General features: G+C 55.0%; 1 protein-coding gene across 1 annotated transcript; it reads left to right on the top strand.

Annotated features, from left to right (window-relative positions):
- Positions 1-1,750: 1,750 nt before the first annotated feature.
- Prkcg (protein kinase C gamma) lies at positions 1,751-19,333 on the top strand. The gene is made up of 18 exons (XM_027921531.2): positions 1,751-1,920; positions 2,280-2,311; positions 3,246-3,328; positions 6,402-6,513; positions 6,639-6,770; positions 7,307-7,463; positions 8,199-8,333; positions 8,699-8,786; positions 9,066-9,095; positions 12,584-12,736; positions 13,064-13,252; positions 14,030-14,121; positions 14,204-14,266; positions 14,383-14,521; positions 15,732-15,812; positions 16,938-17,045; positions 18,094-18,234; positions 18,461-19,333. Exons 1-18 carry the CDS (start codon positions 1,751-1,753, stop codon positions 18,647-18,649), a joined length of 2,094 nt encoding a protein of 697 aa, XP_027777332.1. The 3' UTR covers positions 18,650-19,333.
- The last annotated feature ends 1,075 nt before the right edge of the window (positions 19,334-20,408 follow it).

Here is a 20,408-nt window from a genome sequence, read left to right as displayed (position 1 = left end):
CTCGCCGGGAAAGGAAGGTCCGGGCCGCGCCCGGGCTCAGCCTGAGCGCGACGCGGACTGCAGGTCCCAGGGTGCACTGCGCCCGCAGCCCGGGGCGGGCCTTGGTTGTCCTGGCAACAGTGCGGCCTCCGCGTGCCCCGACCCGGAAGCGCGCGCGAGTGGAGGACACCGCCCAGCGGAGGGGGAGCGGCGAAGATGCGCGCAGCCGGCAACCGGGGTGCACGGACTCCCAGGGAGACTCGGGGAGCGACGCCCAGAGACGGAGAGTCCTGGGGCTGGACACTCGGGAGTGGTGGGCGGGGCGACCCCCAGAGACAGAGTACTGGGGCCGGGGGCGACCCCCAGAGATGAATAGTCCTAGGGAGACAACGGGGGAGAACCCCAGAGATGGAATCACTCAGGGAGACACAGGTGGAGAGGAACCACCCCCCAGAGATCAAGATGACCAGAGCCAGAGACATGGAGAAGCAACCTCCAGGACATTGATTCCCAGGGAGCTAGCTACAGAGGAGTGAGCCTCAGAAACAGAGTCACAGGGCCAGAGGGACAAATAGAGGATCAGAGGGAAAGGGACAGAGAAGAGAAAATGGAGAGACGCTGAATCACAAAGAGATACGGGGAGGAGAGACAGAGGCAAATATTCAGAGCTTTTCCCTAGCGACAGAGAGATTGACAGAACCAGAGAAGGACAAGCAAAGAGAAACATATTAAACCACAGATTGAGGAGAAAGAGGCAAGCCCAACAGATTAGCCATAAAGAGAAACAGACAGGCAGGTATAAAGGCAGGGATGTGGGAGAGAGAAGAGAGGCAAGAACAGTCAGAGAGAGGGGCAGAGACTGATCCTCCTAACACTAAGACCCAGAGAGGTGACAGGCATTGATGGAGACACACAGCCAAAGAAAGAGAGAAATGGAAACAGACGTTCTCGGACAGGCAAAGGAAAACAGATCTAGGGAGAAAGGGGGAGAGAGAGAGAGAGGGAGGGGGAGAAAGGGAGAGAAAATTGAGAATATGAATCTTCACGAATAGAAGGAAAGTGACAAAGTCAAGAGGAAGAGACGCTTCCAGAGAGAGACGTATAGAAAAAAAAATTCACAGATCGTGGGAAAAAAGAGACTCCAGTAGCATGGGAGAAAGTAATACACCAAATCTCTGTCCACCATTGGATTCTCAGCACTAAGCAGAAAGTTTGTTGATTGACTCAGAGTGACACCGTCAGAAAGACGGAGACCCGAGGGGAGATGCAGGGGGCGAACGGGACACACCAAGGCAACTGGGTGGGAAGAAAAAGGGAGCCGATCAGGATAACAGATTGTCGGGGACAAGGCTTAGAGAATGCCCTCTCCCCGCAGCCAATTCACGGAGTGGGTGTGTGCACGTGTAGGGGAGAGGGAGGGCATTCGACCCATGTCTCAGGGAGGGGGGCGCCTTTAAGCAGAAACCCCGCCCCTCGGTCGCCATGGCAACGCCTCCCCCCACCCGGGGCTCCCACATTTCAGCAGGTGCCGAGCCCAAGCTCCCGCCGCCGCCCGTGCCTCCGGCTCCTCGGCGCCCGGGCTCTGCTCTCCCGCACCCGCCCGCTGCCCCAGGCGGGGCCGGCGGGGGTGCCGCTCCTGCCGGCGCTGCGCACCTGGCGGTGCCTCGCCCCTCTCCTGCCCACCTCGGGATCTCGCGAGTCCCCGCTCCTCTCCAGTACACCTGTTTCCCCAGAAAGGCAGGGTCCTGGTCCCTGCTGCATTCCTGGGGCCATGGCGGGTCTGGGCCCCGGCGGAGGCGATTCAGAGGGGGGACCCCGACCCCTGTTTTGCAGAAAGGGGGCCCTGAGGCAGAAGGTTGTCCACGAAGTCAAGAGCCACAAGTTCACCGCTCGCTTCTTCAAGCAGCCAACCTTCTGCAGCCACTGTACCGACTTCATCTGGTGAGGGAAGGGGCTGGGGGCCGAGAGAGGAGGGGACTGGAGGTGTAGACTTGTGTCACACAGACCTCCGAGGGAGGAGCACAGAGGGGCTGCAGCCCCGACTCCTGGGTTCCAGGAGGGTGGGAACCTAGGGTCCGGACCCCTGGGTCTGAGCGAGGAGGGGCGGGGGCTGGAATCCAGGGTCTGAAGGAGGAGGGGCTGGACCAGAATTTCTGGCTTCTAGAAGGGGAGGCGGCTGGGGCTCAGCTACCTGGGCCCAGAACTGCAGGTCGGAGGCCAAGACCTCAGACTTCCAATGGCTCTCAGAGGTGGGAGGGTCCACCCTTCCCTGCGCTGACCTCAGGTCCTTGCTCTTCCAGGGGAATTGGAAAACAGGGCCTGCAGTGCCAAGGTAAGAGCCGGGACCTGGACTGCTGGGACCCCCGAGGGTGGAGGCTGGGGTTTCTCAGCTGAGGCTGCTGACACACGTGTTCTCTGGTCCCCAGAGAGGCGCGGGGGAGCCCGGGGCGGGGGGTGTGGCAGAGACACAGCCTGTGGTGGGGAGGGAGTTCTGATGGCAGGGCCACCGCGGAGGTGGTGCTGGGGGCCCCTCCCTCGGCCGGCTCCAGGTGGGGACAGATATTTGGAGAATCTGTTGCCATGGGAACAGGGAGATTTGGAAAAGGGGAGCTGAAGGGGGAAGGGGCTGGAGATGCAAAGTCAGAGCCCCCCCACCCAGGCAGCCATCACCATGACAACGCCATTCTAGGCAGGGGCAGGCCGGGTGGGGTCAAGGATGGGCGGATGGGGGCCCAGCCGGCCGGCAGTTCTGGGGGGCGGAAAGGGGGGCGAGTCCTAAAGCACCAGCTGCCACTGCTGAGAACAGAGTGAGTCAGGGTGGGGGGCGGGCCGGAGCAGCGCCCCCAGACTCACTTCTGCCCAAGTTGCCACTCTCCGCTGTGTCTGAGGATATTTCTGTGTTTTCTCTCCTTAAATCTGTCTGCCTCTCTCCTGGCTTTCTTATCTGCATCTGTGGGCTGGGGTCTGTGGGTCCGTGGAAGGCTGCTTTCTTTCTCCCTGTCTCCCTTGGGCTGTGGTTGCACACTGGGGGCTCTGTGCTCTGAGTCTGATTCTCTGCATCTCTGAGAACATTCTTGGTTCCCCCTCCCCCGGCCCAGGGTCTCTCTTCTGATTTTCTATCTGTTGGACTCTGTATGCTGGAATCTTCTCTGTGTGGTTGTCTCTGTCAGAATTTTGAGTCTCTTTCCAATTTTGTGACTGTCGGGGGTCTCTCTGGATCTTCCCATCTCTCCTTGCCTCTGTGTCTCTATGATTTTCACCTTCAGTCTGCAGCTTTGTGGTTCATCGACGATGCCACGAATTTGTGACCTTCGAGTGTCCAGGCGCTGGGAAGGGCCCCCAGACGGATGTGAGTGTCCGGACACCTGGTTCTTCCTCCTCAAGCCGCACCCCCGCCCTCACCCCCTCGGCGTCCGTCCCAATTTCTCCTGCTATTTTTAAGGCTGGTAGGGGAGGGGGGCTGAAGAGATAGGGGGAGCTAGTCTGGCCCAGATTCTTTGCCCTTGGCCTGGAAAGGGGGAATGTGAGGGGGCCTGGGACAGGCCAGGGACACAGGTGGGGGACAGAGAGGAGGCAGGGGTGAAGAAACCAAAGACCAGCACTGGAGGGGGTAGGCTACAATCCAGAGGTAGGGGGATTTAAGAAAATGAGGCCTGAGGAACAGAGAGGTCAATTTGGACCTTGATACCTTGAGATAAGATAGAAAAAGGGACAGAGATACAGGAAAAGAAAGTCACAAGAGATTGATTCAGAAAGAGAAAGAGAAATGGAACAGAGAAAGCAATAGAGGGGAGCCGGGTAGTTCTGGACACAGAGAGACAGGCCGAGAATCAGAGGCAGACACGCAGGTACTGAGAGAAGCTAAAATAGGAAATGGTGGATCCTGGACCTTTAGTGATGCTGAGAGAGGGCGGCCCAGAGACCCTGCGACACACACCCACACGTGCCCAGTGCAGTTGCACACGTGCACACACTCCGGTCCACACAGCCTCCCACCCTGCCCCTCTCCCTCTCAGGGGCTGACAACAACTGTCAACTCTGGATGCCCCTCCCAGCCCCTCCACTTCCTCTCTGAGCCTCAGTTTCCTCTTCTGTAAAACAGGGCTGATGACCTAGCCTTGGCTAGTAGAGCTCTTCAATGACAGAAGTGTCCTGTTTGCTATCAGGTGGCCGTCAGCCACGTGCACTAGTGAGCACATGAAATAGGGCTGCTTCCACTGAGGGGCAGGGGTCTCCATTCCATTTCATTCCAACTGAGTTAAACTTAAAGAGCTACATGTGGTTAGTGGCTACTGAGTGGGACAGCACAAATCTAGACAGATGTCCCTGGCTTGTGTTGACAGTTCCCTGAAGCCGGTGGGTTGACACGTGCAGGGTGTGACACGGGTGGGTGACCGCTCTGTGATTAGACGACAGGCAAAGAGAGAAAGATCCACAGAAGCCTGGGAGACAGTTGGCCAGCTGGTCAGGCTGTTGAAGTACATAGCGGTGAGACCTCATAGAACGCCGCAGCCCACACGCCTGTGTGTTCTGGCCACCTGCCCACCTCCACCAGCCCTGGCTCGGTCTGTGCAGTGCTCATCCTGTGCACACACCGGGGTCTCTGGACATGGAGTAGAACTGAATCTCCACAGCCAGTAAGGTTAGCTGAAGTGTTCCGTCCCCGTCCGAGCAGGGGATCATAGCCCTGCCACATTCTGGTTCTGCAGCCTTCCTCAAGGAACTTACCACTTGATCTCAAGTTCCTGATCTGTAAGGTGGGGGTGTTAATTGTGTCCACTATGGAATAATTCTGAGGTTTCAGTGAGTCAGATACTCATGGATGGTATCTGGAACCTAGAACCAAAATATTATTTATTATTATCATTGCTGAAAGTGTTATCATCAGAGAGGAAACAGGATGAACAGTGAGGAGGAAGTCTTTCTTCTGCTCCCCCCTCTCTCTCTCTCTGTGCTTCTTAATGCTTTTGATCTTGTTGTAAGTAAACGGATCAAGGCTTTAGAAATGCCAAGGGCTTGGAAGCATGATTTCACTTGGTCCTCATGAATCCTTTTCAGGAAGGGCTCATGGCCCCCATTTTACAGTAGGGAACCTAAGGTCCTAAAAGGGCTGGTCGTGGGGAGGCCCAGGGCCAGGTAATGACTCAGACCAAGACTCAGACCTGGATCTGCCTAACCGGAGGCTCTGTGCTGACTTCTTTTAGCAAGGACCTTCACTGTGAGACTAAAAGCTTCTGTCGGTGGATAGCTTGTGTCAGGCACCCTGCTGAGAACTGTCCCTACCCCACCCAGCACACACCCTGGCACAGGCATCTTATTTAGGGTGGCAAGAACCTTTGGAGTTAGAGGCCCAGAACCTTGAAGGAGATCATGGCCATTTCCAACTCCCTCCCCCAACCCAAATATATATATTCAAAATAGAAACCTTGCTAAAATAAAGGCCAAGACTGTTGTAAATTTTTCCCTATGACAATTCTTTCAATGAATTCCTAGAAAAAGAAAAATATCAAGTTACTTAACAACCAAACATTGTCCTAGGGGTAGAAGTTTGGGGGGCTGGTAGGAGATGCGGCGTAGGTGTTCTAAATTCCTGTGGAAATGACTCTGAAAAGTTAGCATTGCTTCAAGCTGTGAATTGCTTACTTCCATTAGACAGAGGAGGACGCTGAGGCTCAAGACTGGGAATGGCTTTGCACAGTCACAAGCTCTCATTTAAACTCAGGACTACACAGGACTGGCAGCAACGTCACTAGTAATAACCACACCGATAACTACGGCCAGAACCATGACATTGAGCACACCTGACATCCAGAGTCCTGCTGGGTGTTCTATGCTAGTTCATTCAGGTCTCCTGGGTGCCTGCCATAACTGAGGGGTCACCACCCCTATCCCATTGAGTCTGGAAGAACACAGTCCACCCAGAGAGCAGACACTAAGGCTATCAGGAAAGGATCCTGGGGTTCAGGGCAGCCCACAAGTTCTCCAAAAATGTTAGAAGTCCCCACCTTCAAGTTCTGCCCAACTGCCATTTTGTTAGTAGGGCTCCTTTGACCACTCCACTTCAAATTTCAGCCCCCCCAAATTCTGGCAGTCTTTATCCCTGCTGTTTTTTTTTTTTTCTAGAGCATCTATTACTGTCCACCACACTACTTATTTTATTTACCGTGTTTATACTCTGCCTTCTTCCACTAGGAAGCAAACTCCAGGTAGCAGAGAGTTTTTTTTTTTTTTTTTTATTTGTTCAATGCTGAGTCCTGTTAACCAGAACAGTGCCTGGCGCACAGTAGGCGCCTGGTGAATATTTGTAGCCCCAAATGAGTAGATGGCAGGCAGAGAACAAGGCAAAAGGAGATAAAAATCCTCCTCTTGCTGGGGGGCCCTCCCCACCCCTAAGCCCCCCTAAGCGACTCTCCTCCGCCCAGGACCCCCGGAACAAGCACAAGTTCCGCCTGCACAGCTACAGCAGTCCCACCTTCTGCGACCACTGCGGCTCCCTGCTCTACGGACTGGTGCACCAGGGCATGAAGTGCTCCTGTGAGTGCCCGCTGCTGACTGCTCGCGTCCGGGCCCCTTCAAAGCCAGGGTCAGGGCTGGGGAAATGCCGGGTGCGGTGTGGGACCTGGGATGGGCTTGTGCTACCCCCAGTTTTATCCCGCCAGGCTGCGAGATGAACGTGCACCGGCGCTGTGTGCGGAGCGTGCCCTCGCTGTGTGGGGTGGACCACACTGAGCGCCGTGGGCGCCTACAGCTAGAAATCCGGGCCCCGACGGCCGACGAGATCCACGTGACTGGTGAGGCCCCACTCCCTCCCAGACGTGAGGCTGTGACCGAGCCCCACCGTGCTGGCCCACGTCCACAACACTGAAGCCACGCCCTCAACCGTGAGGTCACGCCCACAACAGTGAGGCCACGCCCACCAGCGCCTGGGCTCAGCCATTCCCTTCCAGCTTGGCCCCCGCTTCCTGCCTTGGCTCTTGCAACTTCTAGGGATCAGAACCCTTGAAAGGGCTGGATGTGGGAGGACCTGGGGTCCGATTTCTGGATGAATGGTTGAGGAAAGAGCCTGGTTGCCTGGGCTTCTGGCAGGTGAGGGACGTGAGAAAAGTCGGGGCTCCGAGTTCTTTTTTTTTTTTTTTAATGTAGTTGTAGATGGACAACATGCCTTTATTTTATTTGTTTTTATGTGGTGCTGAGGATAGAACCCAGTGCCTCACGTGTGCTAGGCTACAGCCCAGGAGCTTGGGGTTCTTGATTGGACTGAAGAGGGCTAGGAGCCTCTTCCTGGGCCTCTAACTCAAGTGACCCCCTCCCTCCATTTGTGCTTCAGTTGGTGAGGCCCGTAACCTCATTCCTATGGACCCCAACGGTCTGTCTGATCCTTATGTGAAACTGAAGCTCATCCCAGACCCTCGGAACCTGACAAAACAGAAGACGCGGACAGTGAAAGCCACGCTAAACCCTGTGTGGAATGAGACCTTTGTATTGTGAGCTGGGATGCTGGGGAGGCTATGATGACTGGCAGATGATGATCTAAGGGTCCTGGTGGCCAGAAAATCCCAGAGAGAAGCTGAGAGAAGTATTAGGATACAGAGACTCTCCCAAGCAGGGGCAAAAGAAGGTGGTAGGACAAAGGAATGGAATGATTGAGGGAGGGGAATGGAGATACAGAAGCTGAGAAAAGCCCTCAAGTTTAGAGACAGCCAGCAGAGAAGAGAGGGCACCATCAAGAGACAGATTGGAGGACAGACAGAGAGACTCACAGATACTCAAGAGGTGGTTGGGACAGGTGGGGAGGGGACCAGAGAAAGAGGCAGACCTAGAGACAAAGGAGATCCAGAGAGTCTAGAGGAGACAAAGAGGAAAGGATTCAGGAGGGAGAGGAACAGCCAGAGGCGGTCACTAGGAAGAAAAGACCAGGGGAGGCACAGACCCAGAGAGAGAAGAGGTGTGAGTCCAAAGACAGGACAGGGAGGGAGGGTGGGGGGAGTGGCAGGGCACCAAGAGAAGCCATAAAGACAGGACAGAGACTCAGGGAGGGAGAGACCAAGAGACAGGGATGGGAAAGGGCCTAGAGGTCAGCAGGGAGGGACAGCTACTGCGAGTCCTGGAGGTTTATGTGGGCCCCACCAGCCAGGGTGGAGAGACTCCCTTGTAAAGGGCGGAGGTGGCTGCATGGGTAGGAAATGGCCACCCCTCACCCTGCCCCTCTCCTGCCGCAGCAACCTGAAGCCGGGGGATGTGGAGCGCAGGCTCAGCGTGGAAGTGTGGGACTGGGACCGGACTTCCCGCAACGACTTCATGGGGGCCATGTCCTTTGGTGTCTCCGAACTGCTGAAGGCACCCGTGGATGGCTGGTGAGGAGGAGGGCTAGGGCCGGGCACACTCAGGATCACCTTCTCCATCCATGTGTGGTCTCTCCTCCAGACCACCGTCATCCCCTCCACCTCGAAGCACTCTCCCTCCTCCTCCTCCTCTCTTTTCTCCTCCTCTCTTTCCCTCCTCTCTCCCCCTCCTCTTTCTCCTCTTCCTCCTCCTCCTCCTCCTCTTCTCTTTCCCCTCTCCCCTACCCTCCCTCTCCCCCCTCCTTATCTCACTCTTTCTCTCCATCTCTGTGTCTGTCGCTCTGTGTCTCTTTCTTCCCTTTGGTTGTCTCTGCCTCTCCCATGGGTGCCCTGCTTCCCCTACCCCTGCCCGGCCCTGGTCTCCGTCTGTATGTCAGGTACAAGTTACTGAACCAGGAGGAGGGCGAATATTACAATGTGCCGGTGGCCGATGCTGACAACTGCAGCCTCCTCCAGAAGTTCGAGGTACCTGGACGGCTTCCCCAGGGGAGCACAGCCCAGCCTCCCCCAGCTCAGAGCTGGCCTTGCCCTCTTCCCACTGGTTGCCCTCTGGTCCTGGGACTACAATTCCCAGAAGACACTGGGGGCTCCTTCTTCTGCCCTTCTGGGGGGCTCTAGCCCCAGGGCCTGATGGAAATTGTAGTTCTTCATCCCCACAACTTATGGGTATCAGGGGCCCTGGTCCCCAGTCTTGGGCAATCACCTGCTCTCTTGGGGCCCTGACTCTGCTTTCTTCTCCCCTAGGCCTGTAACTACCCCTTGGAGTTGTATGAGGTGAGTATAGCCGGGCTCTGAATGAGACCTGCTTTTCCTCTCCCTCTTTCTACCTTCCCCTCCTTCCCCTGATCTCCACCTTCAGTTCTGCACACATAGGTTGAGCACATACTTTGTGCCAGGTACATGCAGTGATTGCAGAATAATCCCAGTGTCCTCAGGCAGAGACTTGCCACAGATACTTAAATAAAGGAAGGTGTGCTAAATTAGAGATGGCTGGGGGTACTGGAGAGGCCTGGAAGAGGCCATGAGCCAGCCTGTGGGTGGGTGGCCAGGAGGGCTTTCCTGAGGCACTGAGGTCTGACCTGGCCCTCGGGTTTTCCATCTTTCAGTGGCTGGGGCCCTCCGCCTTTGCCTTTGCTCACCCAGTCCCAGAGCAGTAGTTCCTGAGGCATGGCATGCGCCAGGCCCTGTCCTGAATTAGAAGCAGGTGGTTCTCTGACAAGGAGGCAGCCTGAGATGGCCAGGACAAGGGGATGTGTGTTTGAAAATGGAGGTGGCTCAGGCCCTGGGGAGGGGGCACAGCCTGGAGAGTGGGGGCAGCTCCCCAGAGCCTGGAGGGGCAGGCAGGCTGTCTCTCCAGCTCCTGTGTCAGAGAACATTTTGTGGAGCATCTCCATGTGCAAAGCCTGGTTCTGCACACAGAAAAAGTCTTCCCCTCCTGGGGCTTTCACTGGGGGGAAGACATGAACCCAAATAAATAAGTACATGGTCATGTGTAAAAGGTGACAGGTGACAAGTGAAAAGAAGGAATATGAGCATCAGGGAGGGCAGGGAATGCTGCTGGGGAGGTTCTCAGTAGGCAGAGGGCTTCCCCGGGAAAGTGGCTCTCAGGCAAAGACCAAGAGGAAGTGAGGGAGTGAGCCTCAGGGACCCCTGGGAGAAGGGCCTCCCAGGCAGAGGGATGGGCACATGTAAGGGTCCTGAGGCCAGAGCAGGTCAGGATGCCTGGACAGTGAAGCCTGAGCAGAGGAAGGGGGGAGGAGGTGGAGCTGAGAGGGAAGGGATGCCTGCTCATCTCTCCAGGATGGCCCTGGGTGAGGGGGAAGGCATGGAGCAGCCAGAGAGGGCTGAGCTGAGCCAACTGAGGTTGTAACAGGTGACTGCCCTGGTGTAGCATGCAGGCCGCAGAAGGCAAGGTGGAAGCAGGAAGAAGACTGCTAGACTTGGGCTGTAGCTGAGGATCAGTAAGTGCACTGGGCCTCTGGCTCCCAAGGCCTCCGTCCGCTCAGCACCCTCTCGCCAGATCTTGTAACCAAGCAAGGGGATGGGAACTGCTGGGGAAGCTTTGCACTGCCCAGGCTGCTGCACAAATCACAAGGACAGAGGGGCTGTCAGGGGTTGTTAGCAGGGGGTGGGAGTGGGTGGCCACAGGCTGTGGTAGGAGCCCAACACCTGGCCCAGAGGCTTCCCAGAAGAAGCGGCACTTAGGTGATAGCTGCAGGACAGGTGAGATTCAACAGCAGCAGCACAGCTAATCCTTCCTGGACTCTTAGAGCAGCTCCCACCAGGGTTCTGGTTGTGTTTGTGGTCACCTGCATCAGAATTAGAGGAGCATTTGCTTCAAAAAGCATGTTTCTCACCTCTTTGCAGACCTACTAAGTGAGACTATCTGTGTACTAAGCACATTCCTCCACTGGCTCTTTTGCATTGTGAAATTTGAGCACTGGCTGCATTGAAGGAAGGACAGAGGGAGGAAATCCATGCCCAGAGAGGCAGAGCCTTTTTCCCAGAGTCCTTCAGCAGCCGCATGGTGGTATGGGTATGCATAACACCTGCCTGTGCCTTCAGCTGAGAAGGTGTGGTCTGCAGATACCTGGCGGATAGTGGGCAGAGGCCTGGTGGCAGGAAGTTGGAGATGGCATATGCCTGAAGTAGAGAGGTCATGAGTGACAGTGGAGGGAGGTGTGGCTTGGGGTGATTTGTCCTGAAGTACCCAAGTCTAGAACCTGTTATCTAATCTTGCTCTCTTAGCCTTTTGGGCGTTAATAGTTTCCTTAGAAAATTAGAGATTAGGGACACGAAGCAAAACAAAATAAAATGTATGCATGTATAGTGTGTACAATTTTCTTTGAATTCTACCTTTGGATTTTATGAATTCTGTAGTCCATAAATACCACTGATAAGGCAGATGTGCCTGTGGTATCCTTTGCCACTCAGTGATGGGCAGGGATTAATATTACCAATGCATTTCCACAGGCGCCAGCCCCTAAGGAGGCTGGGTGTCCTGTGGGTATCCGGGCCATGGCAAACACAGCAGCCTTTCTCACACTTTAGGCACCTTCTGGGTGCTTTGCATATGTGAATACACCTGCTCTTAGTAGCTGCCCTGGCGGTCACTCCTGTTATCCCAGCATCCTAGGGAGGCTATGGAGATTTCTCAGCAGTGGCAGTCCGAATCCAGGAGGTCAGACTGCGCTTCTGCACAAGACTACACCTTGTGCAGCTGCAGCTATGCCCCAGGAACTGCCACTGCATCTTGGAGAACAAAACAGACCCCTGCCGCAGGGGGCTGGCCCATGGTGTGAGCAGATAGGCACGCAGAGAGAGGCAAATGACCAGGGCTATGAAGGAGCTGTCCACAGTAGCAGAGACCATGAGAGGCAACTGACCCCTTTAAAGCAATTTGCAGAAGCCTCCGAAGGCCTGAGCCAAGGTCCAAAGGATGCTTGAGAGAGAGCTAGGAGGACAGGGGAGCGGAAGGAAGACTGGGCGGGGCATCCCTGTGGGGGAGGGAGGACAGTGCATCTGAGGCCGGGGTGGCTGAACATGAAGGAGGAGGGACCCGTGAAGCCACATGGAATGAAACCCTAATGCAGGGAGAAGCCGTTAGAAGGTTGGCAGCATAGGGGAGACATGACCTGGTTTATTTATTTTTAAATTGGTCCCTTTGCCTGCCGAGCAGAGAGTGCATTAGAAAGAGCCGCGCGACAGACAGGGACAGTGTAGAAGCCGAGGCAGCCATTCACTAGGGGACCCTCCTGGAGGCAGGGGCAGGAGGAGGTGCAGAAGCTCTGGCAGCTCAGAGCCCAGGTGGTCTCCAGGCCAGCAGCATGCAGGGCCTCCTGGGACCTGTTAGAAATGCAGATTCTCAGGAGTGGGGCCCCTTGTCTAAGGGATTCAGGCTGAGAGGCTGAGAGCAGCAAGATCACAGAGATGAACAGCGTGGGTCCGATGGCTGGCCAGGTTCCTGCCCTCTCTGACTCTGGGCAGATTGCTTAACCTCTTCTCCCTGGTTTCTTCTTCTGTAAAATGGGGATGACGGCAAGGTTTCCCAGAGGTGGCGTAAGTGTTAGTTAAACAATAAATCAAGCGCTCGGGATGTGGGGAAGTCAGAGAAAGCTCCTCGGCCAAGCGCAGGGTGGGAGGAGTGGCACCCTTTCCTGTCTTTATCTCTCCCCACCCTCTCATTCTGGCCTCTCAGGGGCCTCTTCCTACCCCTGTCTGGGTTTGACTACCTCCGGACCTCATTCTCCCTTTTCTCGCAGAGAGTGCGGATGGGCCCCTCTTCCTCTCCCATCCCATCCCCATCCCCTAGTCCCACAGACCCCAAACGCTGCTTCTTTGGGGCCGGCCAAGGACGTCTGCACATCTCTGACTTCAGCTTCCTCATGGTCCTAGGAAAAGGCAGTTTTGGGAAGGTTGGATTTCTAGGGTTCTGGGAGAAGGGGGGGATGTCTGTGGGGAGGCTGGATTTCTGATCCTTAGGTGAGAAGCAGGGGTGGGGAGAGATGGGGCTCCCATGTTCCCAGATGGATTTTGGTGGGGTTGCTTGGGTTCCTGGAGGGAAGAGGTACAAAGGTATGGACATTTCCTCAAGGGCATGGGAGCAAAGTCAGGGGACCACCGCTTAGGAAAGGGGAAGGTACCTGGGACCCCATTCTCTGTGTCCCTGCTAGGAGATGGGGCAAGGTCCTGCACCCCTGAGTTCCCCAAATGGACTGCCCTTTCTGGATCGCTGTCTGTAGGTGATGCTGGCCGAGCGCAGGGGCTCTGACGAGCTCTATGCCATAAAGATCCTGAAAAAGGACGTGATCGTGCAGGACGACGACGTGGACTGTACTCTGGTGGAGAAACGCGTGCTGGCACTGGGGGGCCGAGGTCCTGGCGGCCGGCCCCACTTCCTCACCCAGCTCCACTCCACCTTCCAGACCCCGGTGAGGAGGGAGGGGACAGAGTCTGGCCCAGAGACCTTGCCTCTCCCCCCTTTGGATGGATTTGCTGTCTGCTTTGGGATTCTGAGTTTAGGGCAAGGAAAAGGAAACTTACTCATTCTTGAGTGGGCATGGCCAGACGGTGGACTCCTGGGCATGCTTGGAATGGATGCCATGCTTGGAGGGTGGCCAGGGGATGGGATCCAGAGTGGGCGCGGCCAGGATACCTGTGCCCCTGGCAAGCTTGGTTCTGAGCACATGTAGCCAGCTCTCTGGATCTTTGAGCACAGGAGTAGGTGTGTTCTAAATGAAGGATAGGTCAGAAACGGGTAATTCCCTGAGACTACGGCATGGAGCAAGGGGTTTGACTTTCAGGGTTTGGGGAGGTATGACCAGCTTCCTGGATTAAAAAACAAGTACAGGTGAAGCCTGACCACCTTTGGTCATAGGTAGCCAGAATTACACATGTGGGTGGCTGGATGTGGAAAGAGGTTTTGGTGTGCCTGAATTTCAGTCCCGTGTGTGAGCCTTAGTGTTCAATTCTGGGACAGCTGGCACCAGATCATCTGATAGGTATAAGAAGGGAGGACTGGGCCATGCAGATTATGAGGAGGCGGGATTAGAAACTTAGGGCCCTTCTTGTTGGGGTGGCCACTTGCTCTGGATTTCTGGCTGGGTGGATCCAGAGCCCTCTATGTTTGCCCTGAGTGGGGAGCAAAGGGCTTTTCCTATCCCAGATGTTTGTGTCCCTGCCTCTAAGCCCTGCCCACTCCTCCCCAGGACCGCCTGTATTTCGTGATGGAGTATGTCACCGGGGGTGACTTGATGTACCACATTCAGCAGTTGGGCAAGTTTAAGGAGCCCCATGCAGCGTGAGTCTCAGCTAAGAAAGAAGGGAGGGGAGGGTGGTAGGGCTAGGTCCAGTGACCTTCCAACTTCACGCTGACTTTGCAGGTTCTATGCAGCTGAAATCGCCATTGGCCTCTTCTTCCTTCACAATCAGGGCATCATCTACAGGTCAGCCCCAGGACTTTCCTTGGAGGGATGTCTGGCCTTCGAGGGGAAGGGATTAGGGCTACAGCCTGCTGAACTGAGCCCTTCCCACAATTCCTCCTCCTCCCCTCATCCTCCAGGGACCTGAAGCTGGACAACGTGATGCTGGATGCGGAAGGACACATCAAAATCACTGACTTTGGCATGTGTAAGGAGAACGTCTTCCCTGGGACCACAACCCGCACCTTCTGCGGGACCCCGGACTACATAGCCCCTGAGGTAACCTTGGAGCTTAAAGTGCTGCTTTGGGCACATTCTGACCTCCCTTGGTGGGTGTGGCTGTGTAGTATTCACAGAGGGTGGTGCCCAGGGGCCTGTGGGTGTTGGAAGCAGGTGAGGTCTCCCTCCAGGGTCTGCATGGGAAGGCCTGCTGGCTGAGCACTCTAAGTGGAGGAGCTGGGTCTCTAAATAGGCAGCGTGAGCAGCACGGGTGGGTGGATGTTGGAAGGCAGTGGCACCAGCTGGTAGGAATGCTGAGTGAGTAGGGCCTGGATCATCCTAAGGAGTGGAGACTATTTCTAGGGTACTTTGTGTGGGCAGGGGCCTGTCCCCTAAGAATACTATGCGTGCGTTGAGGCTGTCCTCTCCTGTGTACTCCAGCTGGGGAATTCATTGGAGGAAAGCTCTCTGGTGCGTTTTGCACATGGATTTGTTTTGTTTTGTTTCTGAGGTGCTGGGGATTGAACCTAGGGGCCATGGCTCTTTGATCTCAGTGGGCTGCTCTTCTGCCACTCTCAGAGGGAAGGGTCACACCCCTAAGAGTCCTGGAGAGCAGCTGCACTTCCTCAAGTACTCTCAGTGGGCAGAGAATCGCTCTGGCTTTGTGAAGGGGCTGGAGTTCATGTTCTGGTGTGCATGCAGATGGGTGCTGTGTGTCCCTAACTTCTCTAGGTTGGTGAGGAGCTTGTGTTGGGGGTGTTGTCCCTTGATCTTTTCAACTGATGAATGCTAATGCCCAGATAACATTAGTGGTTACAAAACCTGGTTGGTAACAGAATCACCTGTGGAACATTAGAGAAATACATGTTCCTGATGGTCGCTCTGTCTCACCAAAGCCAGAAGTCTTCAGGGACAGGAGCATCTATTTTTAAAATAATACCTTAGATGACTGTGTTCTCTAGTCTCCAAGATTTAGCCCCATTCCTGATATTCAAAGGCAAGGTTCAGTTACCCAAATGTTCTAGATGGCTGGAACTTGTGCCTTGGCCCTTAGGTGGTCTTTCTGTTTGAGAGCAAAGGAATGTTTTAAATAGATGAATTTGTTTCATGAATTTTCCAAAGGGTGGAGCTCTAGCCAAAATATTCAGAGTGGGAAGAATTCAAGTGCTTTCAGCACTTGCAGTGGGTAGGGATCCCGAGAGCGAGGCCAGGGGAATCCTGGGCTTCTTAAAGAAAAATCATGATTCCTTGCCTTTGGGCCTCCCTCCAGATCATTGCCTACCAGCCATACGGGAAGTCTGTCGATTGGTGGTCCTTCGGAGTTCTGCTCTATGAGATGTTGGCGGGACAGGTAAGGGGAAGATGGGGAGATGCTGGCTTTGTAGAGGCAACACAGTGGGGTGCTCCCATTGTGTGGCCTTTATCTCAGGAAAAGCAAGGTGGAAAGGAGGTCAAAAGTCTAAGGAGGTGCGCCCAGCCAGGCAGAGGTTGAGCCCAGGCAGCGTTGTCCAGGGTCCTGAAATATTGTCTCACCGTAGGCGGGGCTGCGTAACCACCTCCCTTTTTTGTTGCCAGGGACCCCACTAGCCTGGGGAGGCCTGTGTGCTTCTTCTCAAAATATTGTTCTCGTGTACACAAAATAAGATAATAGAATGACAAAGTCAATCACATAGATTTCAAAACTTTAATAATTTAATTGAATCTAACTTAATTAAATATATACAGTTGTCTAAATATAAAAAATTGGGATGTGAACATATGCTGTTTTTAATCAATCCATTAAGTAGTAGCTCTAACAGTGATACACAGCTTTAGGAAGATCTTACATATCCGGAGGTAGGAATGGCTGAAAACTGATATTCTGAAGTACCTGCAACTCTCATGATAAGATACTGTGGTTTCTATTGGTGATGAAGTTATATAGTTACTGCTATCAGAGATTACTGCTTACATTCACAGTTGGAGGAAATGTTAATGCTCAGCTAGCAGCTTAAAAAGATAAAGTGCCATTTTTTCCCTACCCAAATACATGCTCCCCCCAGTTGTCTACACAGACCACCTAGACTCCAAACTAAGACCCCTCACCTTGGTGTTGCCTTTCCTGTCCCAGAGTTGTGCATTCAGCAGGAGAGTGCATTTACGGTCTGTCCTGCTGCATTCCTCCCTTCTATTTAAATGGCATATTACATATTTAACACCCTGTTGATTGACATATCAGATAAACAAAGCCAGACAGTGAGCTGCATTGAACTGAGGCATGTGAGACCAAAAACCCCCAAACAACAACAACAAAAACTGCATAGAAATTAAACTTTGAGAGTTTGGTCTACTCTTCCTGGGAAGTTTTCTGGTGGCAGTGAGTGGTTGGGTTCAGTGGTTGGTTCCGTTGGTCGTGTTCATGGTGGGTGATGAGGGCATTAAGGTTTGGAAAAAGTAGTTTGGAGGGTCTCTGACTTTATTTCCTCCACTTCCACAGCCACCCTTTGATGGGGAAGATGAGGAGGAGCTGTTTCAGGCCATCATGGAGCAAACAGTCACCTACCCCAAGTCACTTTCCCGGGAGGCTGTGGCCATCTGCAAGGGGGTGAGGATCCCCACTCCCAGCTTCTTCAGACTCATGATCCATGCCCCCTTTGTGGTCTGTCTTTAAAAAGGCTCCCATTCCTCAAGTGCCTTTACCCCCATCTTCTTGGAAACTGGTGGAATGCACAGGTTTTGTTAGAATCACCATGTGCTGCTCTGCTTGCACCCAGCCCGAGCCTCTACCCTACCCTCCTCGGCTCCCACTCCCTGGCTCACGGCAGGAAGTGCTGAAAGGCCAGGGCTTGTGTCTCCAGAACTTGGTGAGTCAGGTAGACTGAACTCCTGCAGCTTTTGTGTTCAGGGGGACTCTTAGAAGAGTCACCAAGATTGTGACCTCAGTCTCCTCCTCCAAGGTGGTGGAGTTACTGCAGGAGGACCATGGGGTTCTCTGACCATGGGTTTCCAAGAAGTGTCAGCCGCTCCTGCTTGGGTGTCTCCACATCCTCTGACTCGCTCTGGGTCTCTGTCTCATACCTCTGCCTCCATCTGCATGTGGTGGCCTTCTGGGTGTGGCCCTGGTGATTCTTGGTGTTTCCTCCTATATCTCTGTCCACACTTTGACATTGTCCCCCTCTCCCGGGTCTCCACTGCCCTCTTCCCCACTCGTAACTGCACACTGTGGATCTCTTGTTCTGCCTTCTCTGGGTCTCTGCCCTCTGCCTCTCCGTGCTCCCTCACTCTGACTCTCTATTCCTCCTTTTCTCTGGGTCTCCAAACTTCTCTCCCTCCCCCTCCCCCTTCCCCTTTGGGATTCCCCCCATGTCTCCACTCCTCTCTTTCTGGGCTCCCTGCCCCTCACACCTTGATTTTTTTTTTTTTTCTGTTTTTCGGACTGTCCTTTGGTCTCCGGGTCTGGATTCCATCTATTCCGTTCCACTTGTTTTCCCTCTTCCCCTTCCTCTCTCCCTTTCTTTCTTGCCCCTCCTCCCCATCTCCGTTCCCCTTGCTGTTCTTCTCCCTCTGGATCCGGTGCCTGTGTCTGTTCCTCTGTGGCCTCCCTGTCCTGGACTCTATCTGTCCGTCTGTCTGTCTCTCTCTGCTTCCCACAGTTCCTGACCAAGCACCCAGGGAAGCGCCTAGGCTCCGGGCCGGACGGGGAGCCCACCATCCGGGCGCACGGCTTTTTCCGCTGGATTGACTGGGAGCGGCTGGAGCGCTTGGAGATTGCGCCTCCCTTCAGGCCACGCCCGGTCAGTCGTCCTCGGAGCCGCCAGCCTAGGTTCCCGAGTGGGGGAGGGGGCACTCCTGAGCTTTGTCTCCTTTACGGGGAGAGGACCCCTCTGCGGAGACACCCTGGACGGGGGTGCGGAGATGATGCAGGGAGTGTCCAGACTCTGGAGGAGGCGGGAATGGCATTCCGGGACAGGCCCCCCAGGAGCCGGCAGAGCTTGACTTGCCCTTCCTACTTTCCCTCAGTGTGGCCGCAGTGGCGAGAACTTCGATAAGTTCTTCACGCGGGCGGCGCCAGCCCTGACCCCGCCGGACCGCCTGGTCCTGGCCAGCATCGACCAGGCGGATTTCCAGGGCTTCACCTACGTCAACCCGGACTTCGTACACCCGGATGCCCGCAGCCCCACCAGCCCGGTGCCTGTGCCCGTCATGTAATCTCACCTGCTGCCGCTAGGTGTCCTCAATGCCCCCTCCGCTCGCCAGTCGCAGCCCCCACTTCTCGGCCCACTTCCCCATTCTAGATCCTGCCCCCAGCATTCTGGCCTCTGCTCCCATGGGTTCTAGATGCTCCTCACAAGCATTCCTGACATTCTAAACTCCATGGAGTCTCTAGAGCCTTCCTGTGTTCTAGATTCTGCTGAGCCCTATATTGTCCCCCACCCCCAGCGTTCTGGATGCTCTTCCACTGGCTTCGAGAACCACACTACCATCCCAACTCCGTGGGGTTCTAAACTCCATCTTGGTAGTTCAATGCCTCTTTCTCTCACCCCACCCTGGGGCAGTAGTCTCTTGGGGTTGCTTGGTCCAGACTCGGATTAGATCCACCTCTATCCTCTAGGCCCCTCCCACTTTGGCCCGAGTTGTAGACTAAGAGGAAGGCTGTGCTCCCATTCTCCAGGCCACCTCCCTATCACATCGGGTATTCCTGGGATCTATGGAGGATTCAGCTTTTGTTCTAGACTCCCCTGTCCCCAACCCACTACTGCTCACCTGCCCATGCATGGCTCCAGTTTTACTGGGAACCTCTCACCCCCTGCCCAGTGCCTGCCACTCTCTGGGACTCTCTCCCCTCCTCCCCCACCTCCCCCTCCTCTTCCCTTAGCCTCTCCCACCCGGACACAGCTGCTGGAGAATAAATTTGGGATGCTGATGCTGAAGTGTTGGGATGTTTTCTTGTAAGCTTGGAGAATGAAGGGAATGTGGATGTGGGACAATGACGGTACATAGAAGCAAACAGAGGCGGGGAGGGGGGTTGCACACAGAGAGAGGGAAAGTAAAGAGTCTCCCCGCCAAAAAGAGAAGATACCCACAGCATGAGAGAGGGAAGAGAAAAGACCCCCGAGAGATAGGGTACACAGAAAGAGAGCGAGCCTGCTCTAGAGAGGACCAAAGTGGATACTCAACACAATGAGAAATGTATACCTAGACCATTCAAAGTACAAGGTAGAGATCCCTTGCACAGAGACACGGCATCTACATATCTATCCAGAGCAACATGCAAGGGCGTGCGTGCACACACATGCTTACGCACACACACATACCCACACACCAAGATCCAAACCTGGGAGGTCCTGGGAAAAGACATGAAAGGTTGGCCTCTCCTAAACAGAGACCTGAAGACTTGATTAGAGAAAGAGACCTCACAATGGAGAAATCAAAACAACCAGAACCCTGCAGCTCAGTGGGTGAGTAAGTCAGAAGGAAGGTAGAAGTGTCCTCTGGCCTGTCCCCCCACACCCGACCCACTCGTAACTGGGGGGCAGGAGGGGAGTAGAGGGGCCCGTCCATAAGGACTACACTTCCCAGCAGACACTGCGACAGACCCTTCCCTCAGGTGCGGCCCCTGGCCGCCAGGGCTGATGGGGAATGTAGTCCCTGGACGGGACAGGCCGGCAGAGTGGTATGCCTGTCTATGCGTTTGGAGGGGATTGAGCCCCAGAGCTTCGCAGGCCCCCTTGAGGGCCTGGCATACTTTCTGGTCTGCAGGTTCCTGGGTTTCTGGGCCCCAGTCCAACTGGATGCTGAGGCTTCCTCTGTCTCCCGTATCATTGCCGCTGTACCCCCCATTCTATGCCCGCAGGCCCCAGCCCCCGCTTCGACCCTCGGCGGGCGGCCTGCCCCTTTAAGAGTGGCCCCGCTGACATCACGGCGGGGGGGGGGGGGTTGGCCCCGCTCCCAGCTCCGCGGCGGCTGC

This window comes from Marmota flaviventris, chromosome 18 (assembly GCF_047511675.1).
Source record: "Marmota flaviventris isolate mMarFla1 chromosome 18, mMarFla1.hap1, whole genome shotgun sequence".
NCBI classification, from domain to species: Eukaryota; Metazoa; Chordata; class Mammalia; order Rodentia; family Sciuridae; genus Marmota; species Marmota flaviventris.
The sequence above is the reverse complement of the archived record's forward strand: the minus strand, read 5'-3'. Positions and strand labels throughout refer to the sequence as shown.

Bases quoted from the DNA above. Each gene is read 5' to 3' on its own strand.
- Prkcg (XM_027921531.2), top strand. From the start codon at position 1,751: ATGGCGGGTCTGGGCCCCGGCGGAGGCGATTCAGAGGGGGGACCCCGA. The intron at 2,312-3,245 runs GTAAGAGCCGGG...TTTCACCTTCAG, and splicing joins ACAGGGCCTGCAGTGCCAAG to TCTGCAGCTTTGTGGTTCAT. The intron at 9,096-12,583 runs GTGAGTATAGCC...CTTTTCTCGCAG, and splicing joins ACCCCTTGGAGTTGTATGAG to AGAGTGCGGATGGGCCCCTC.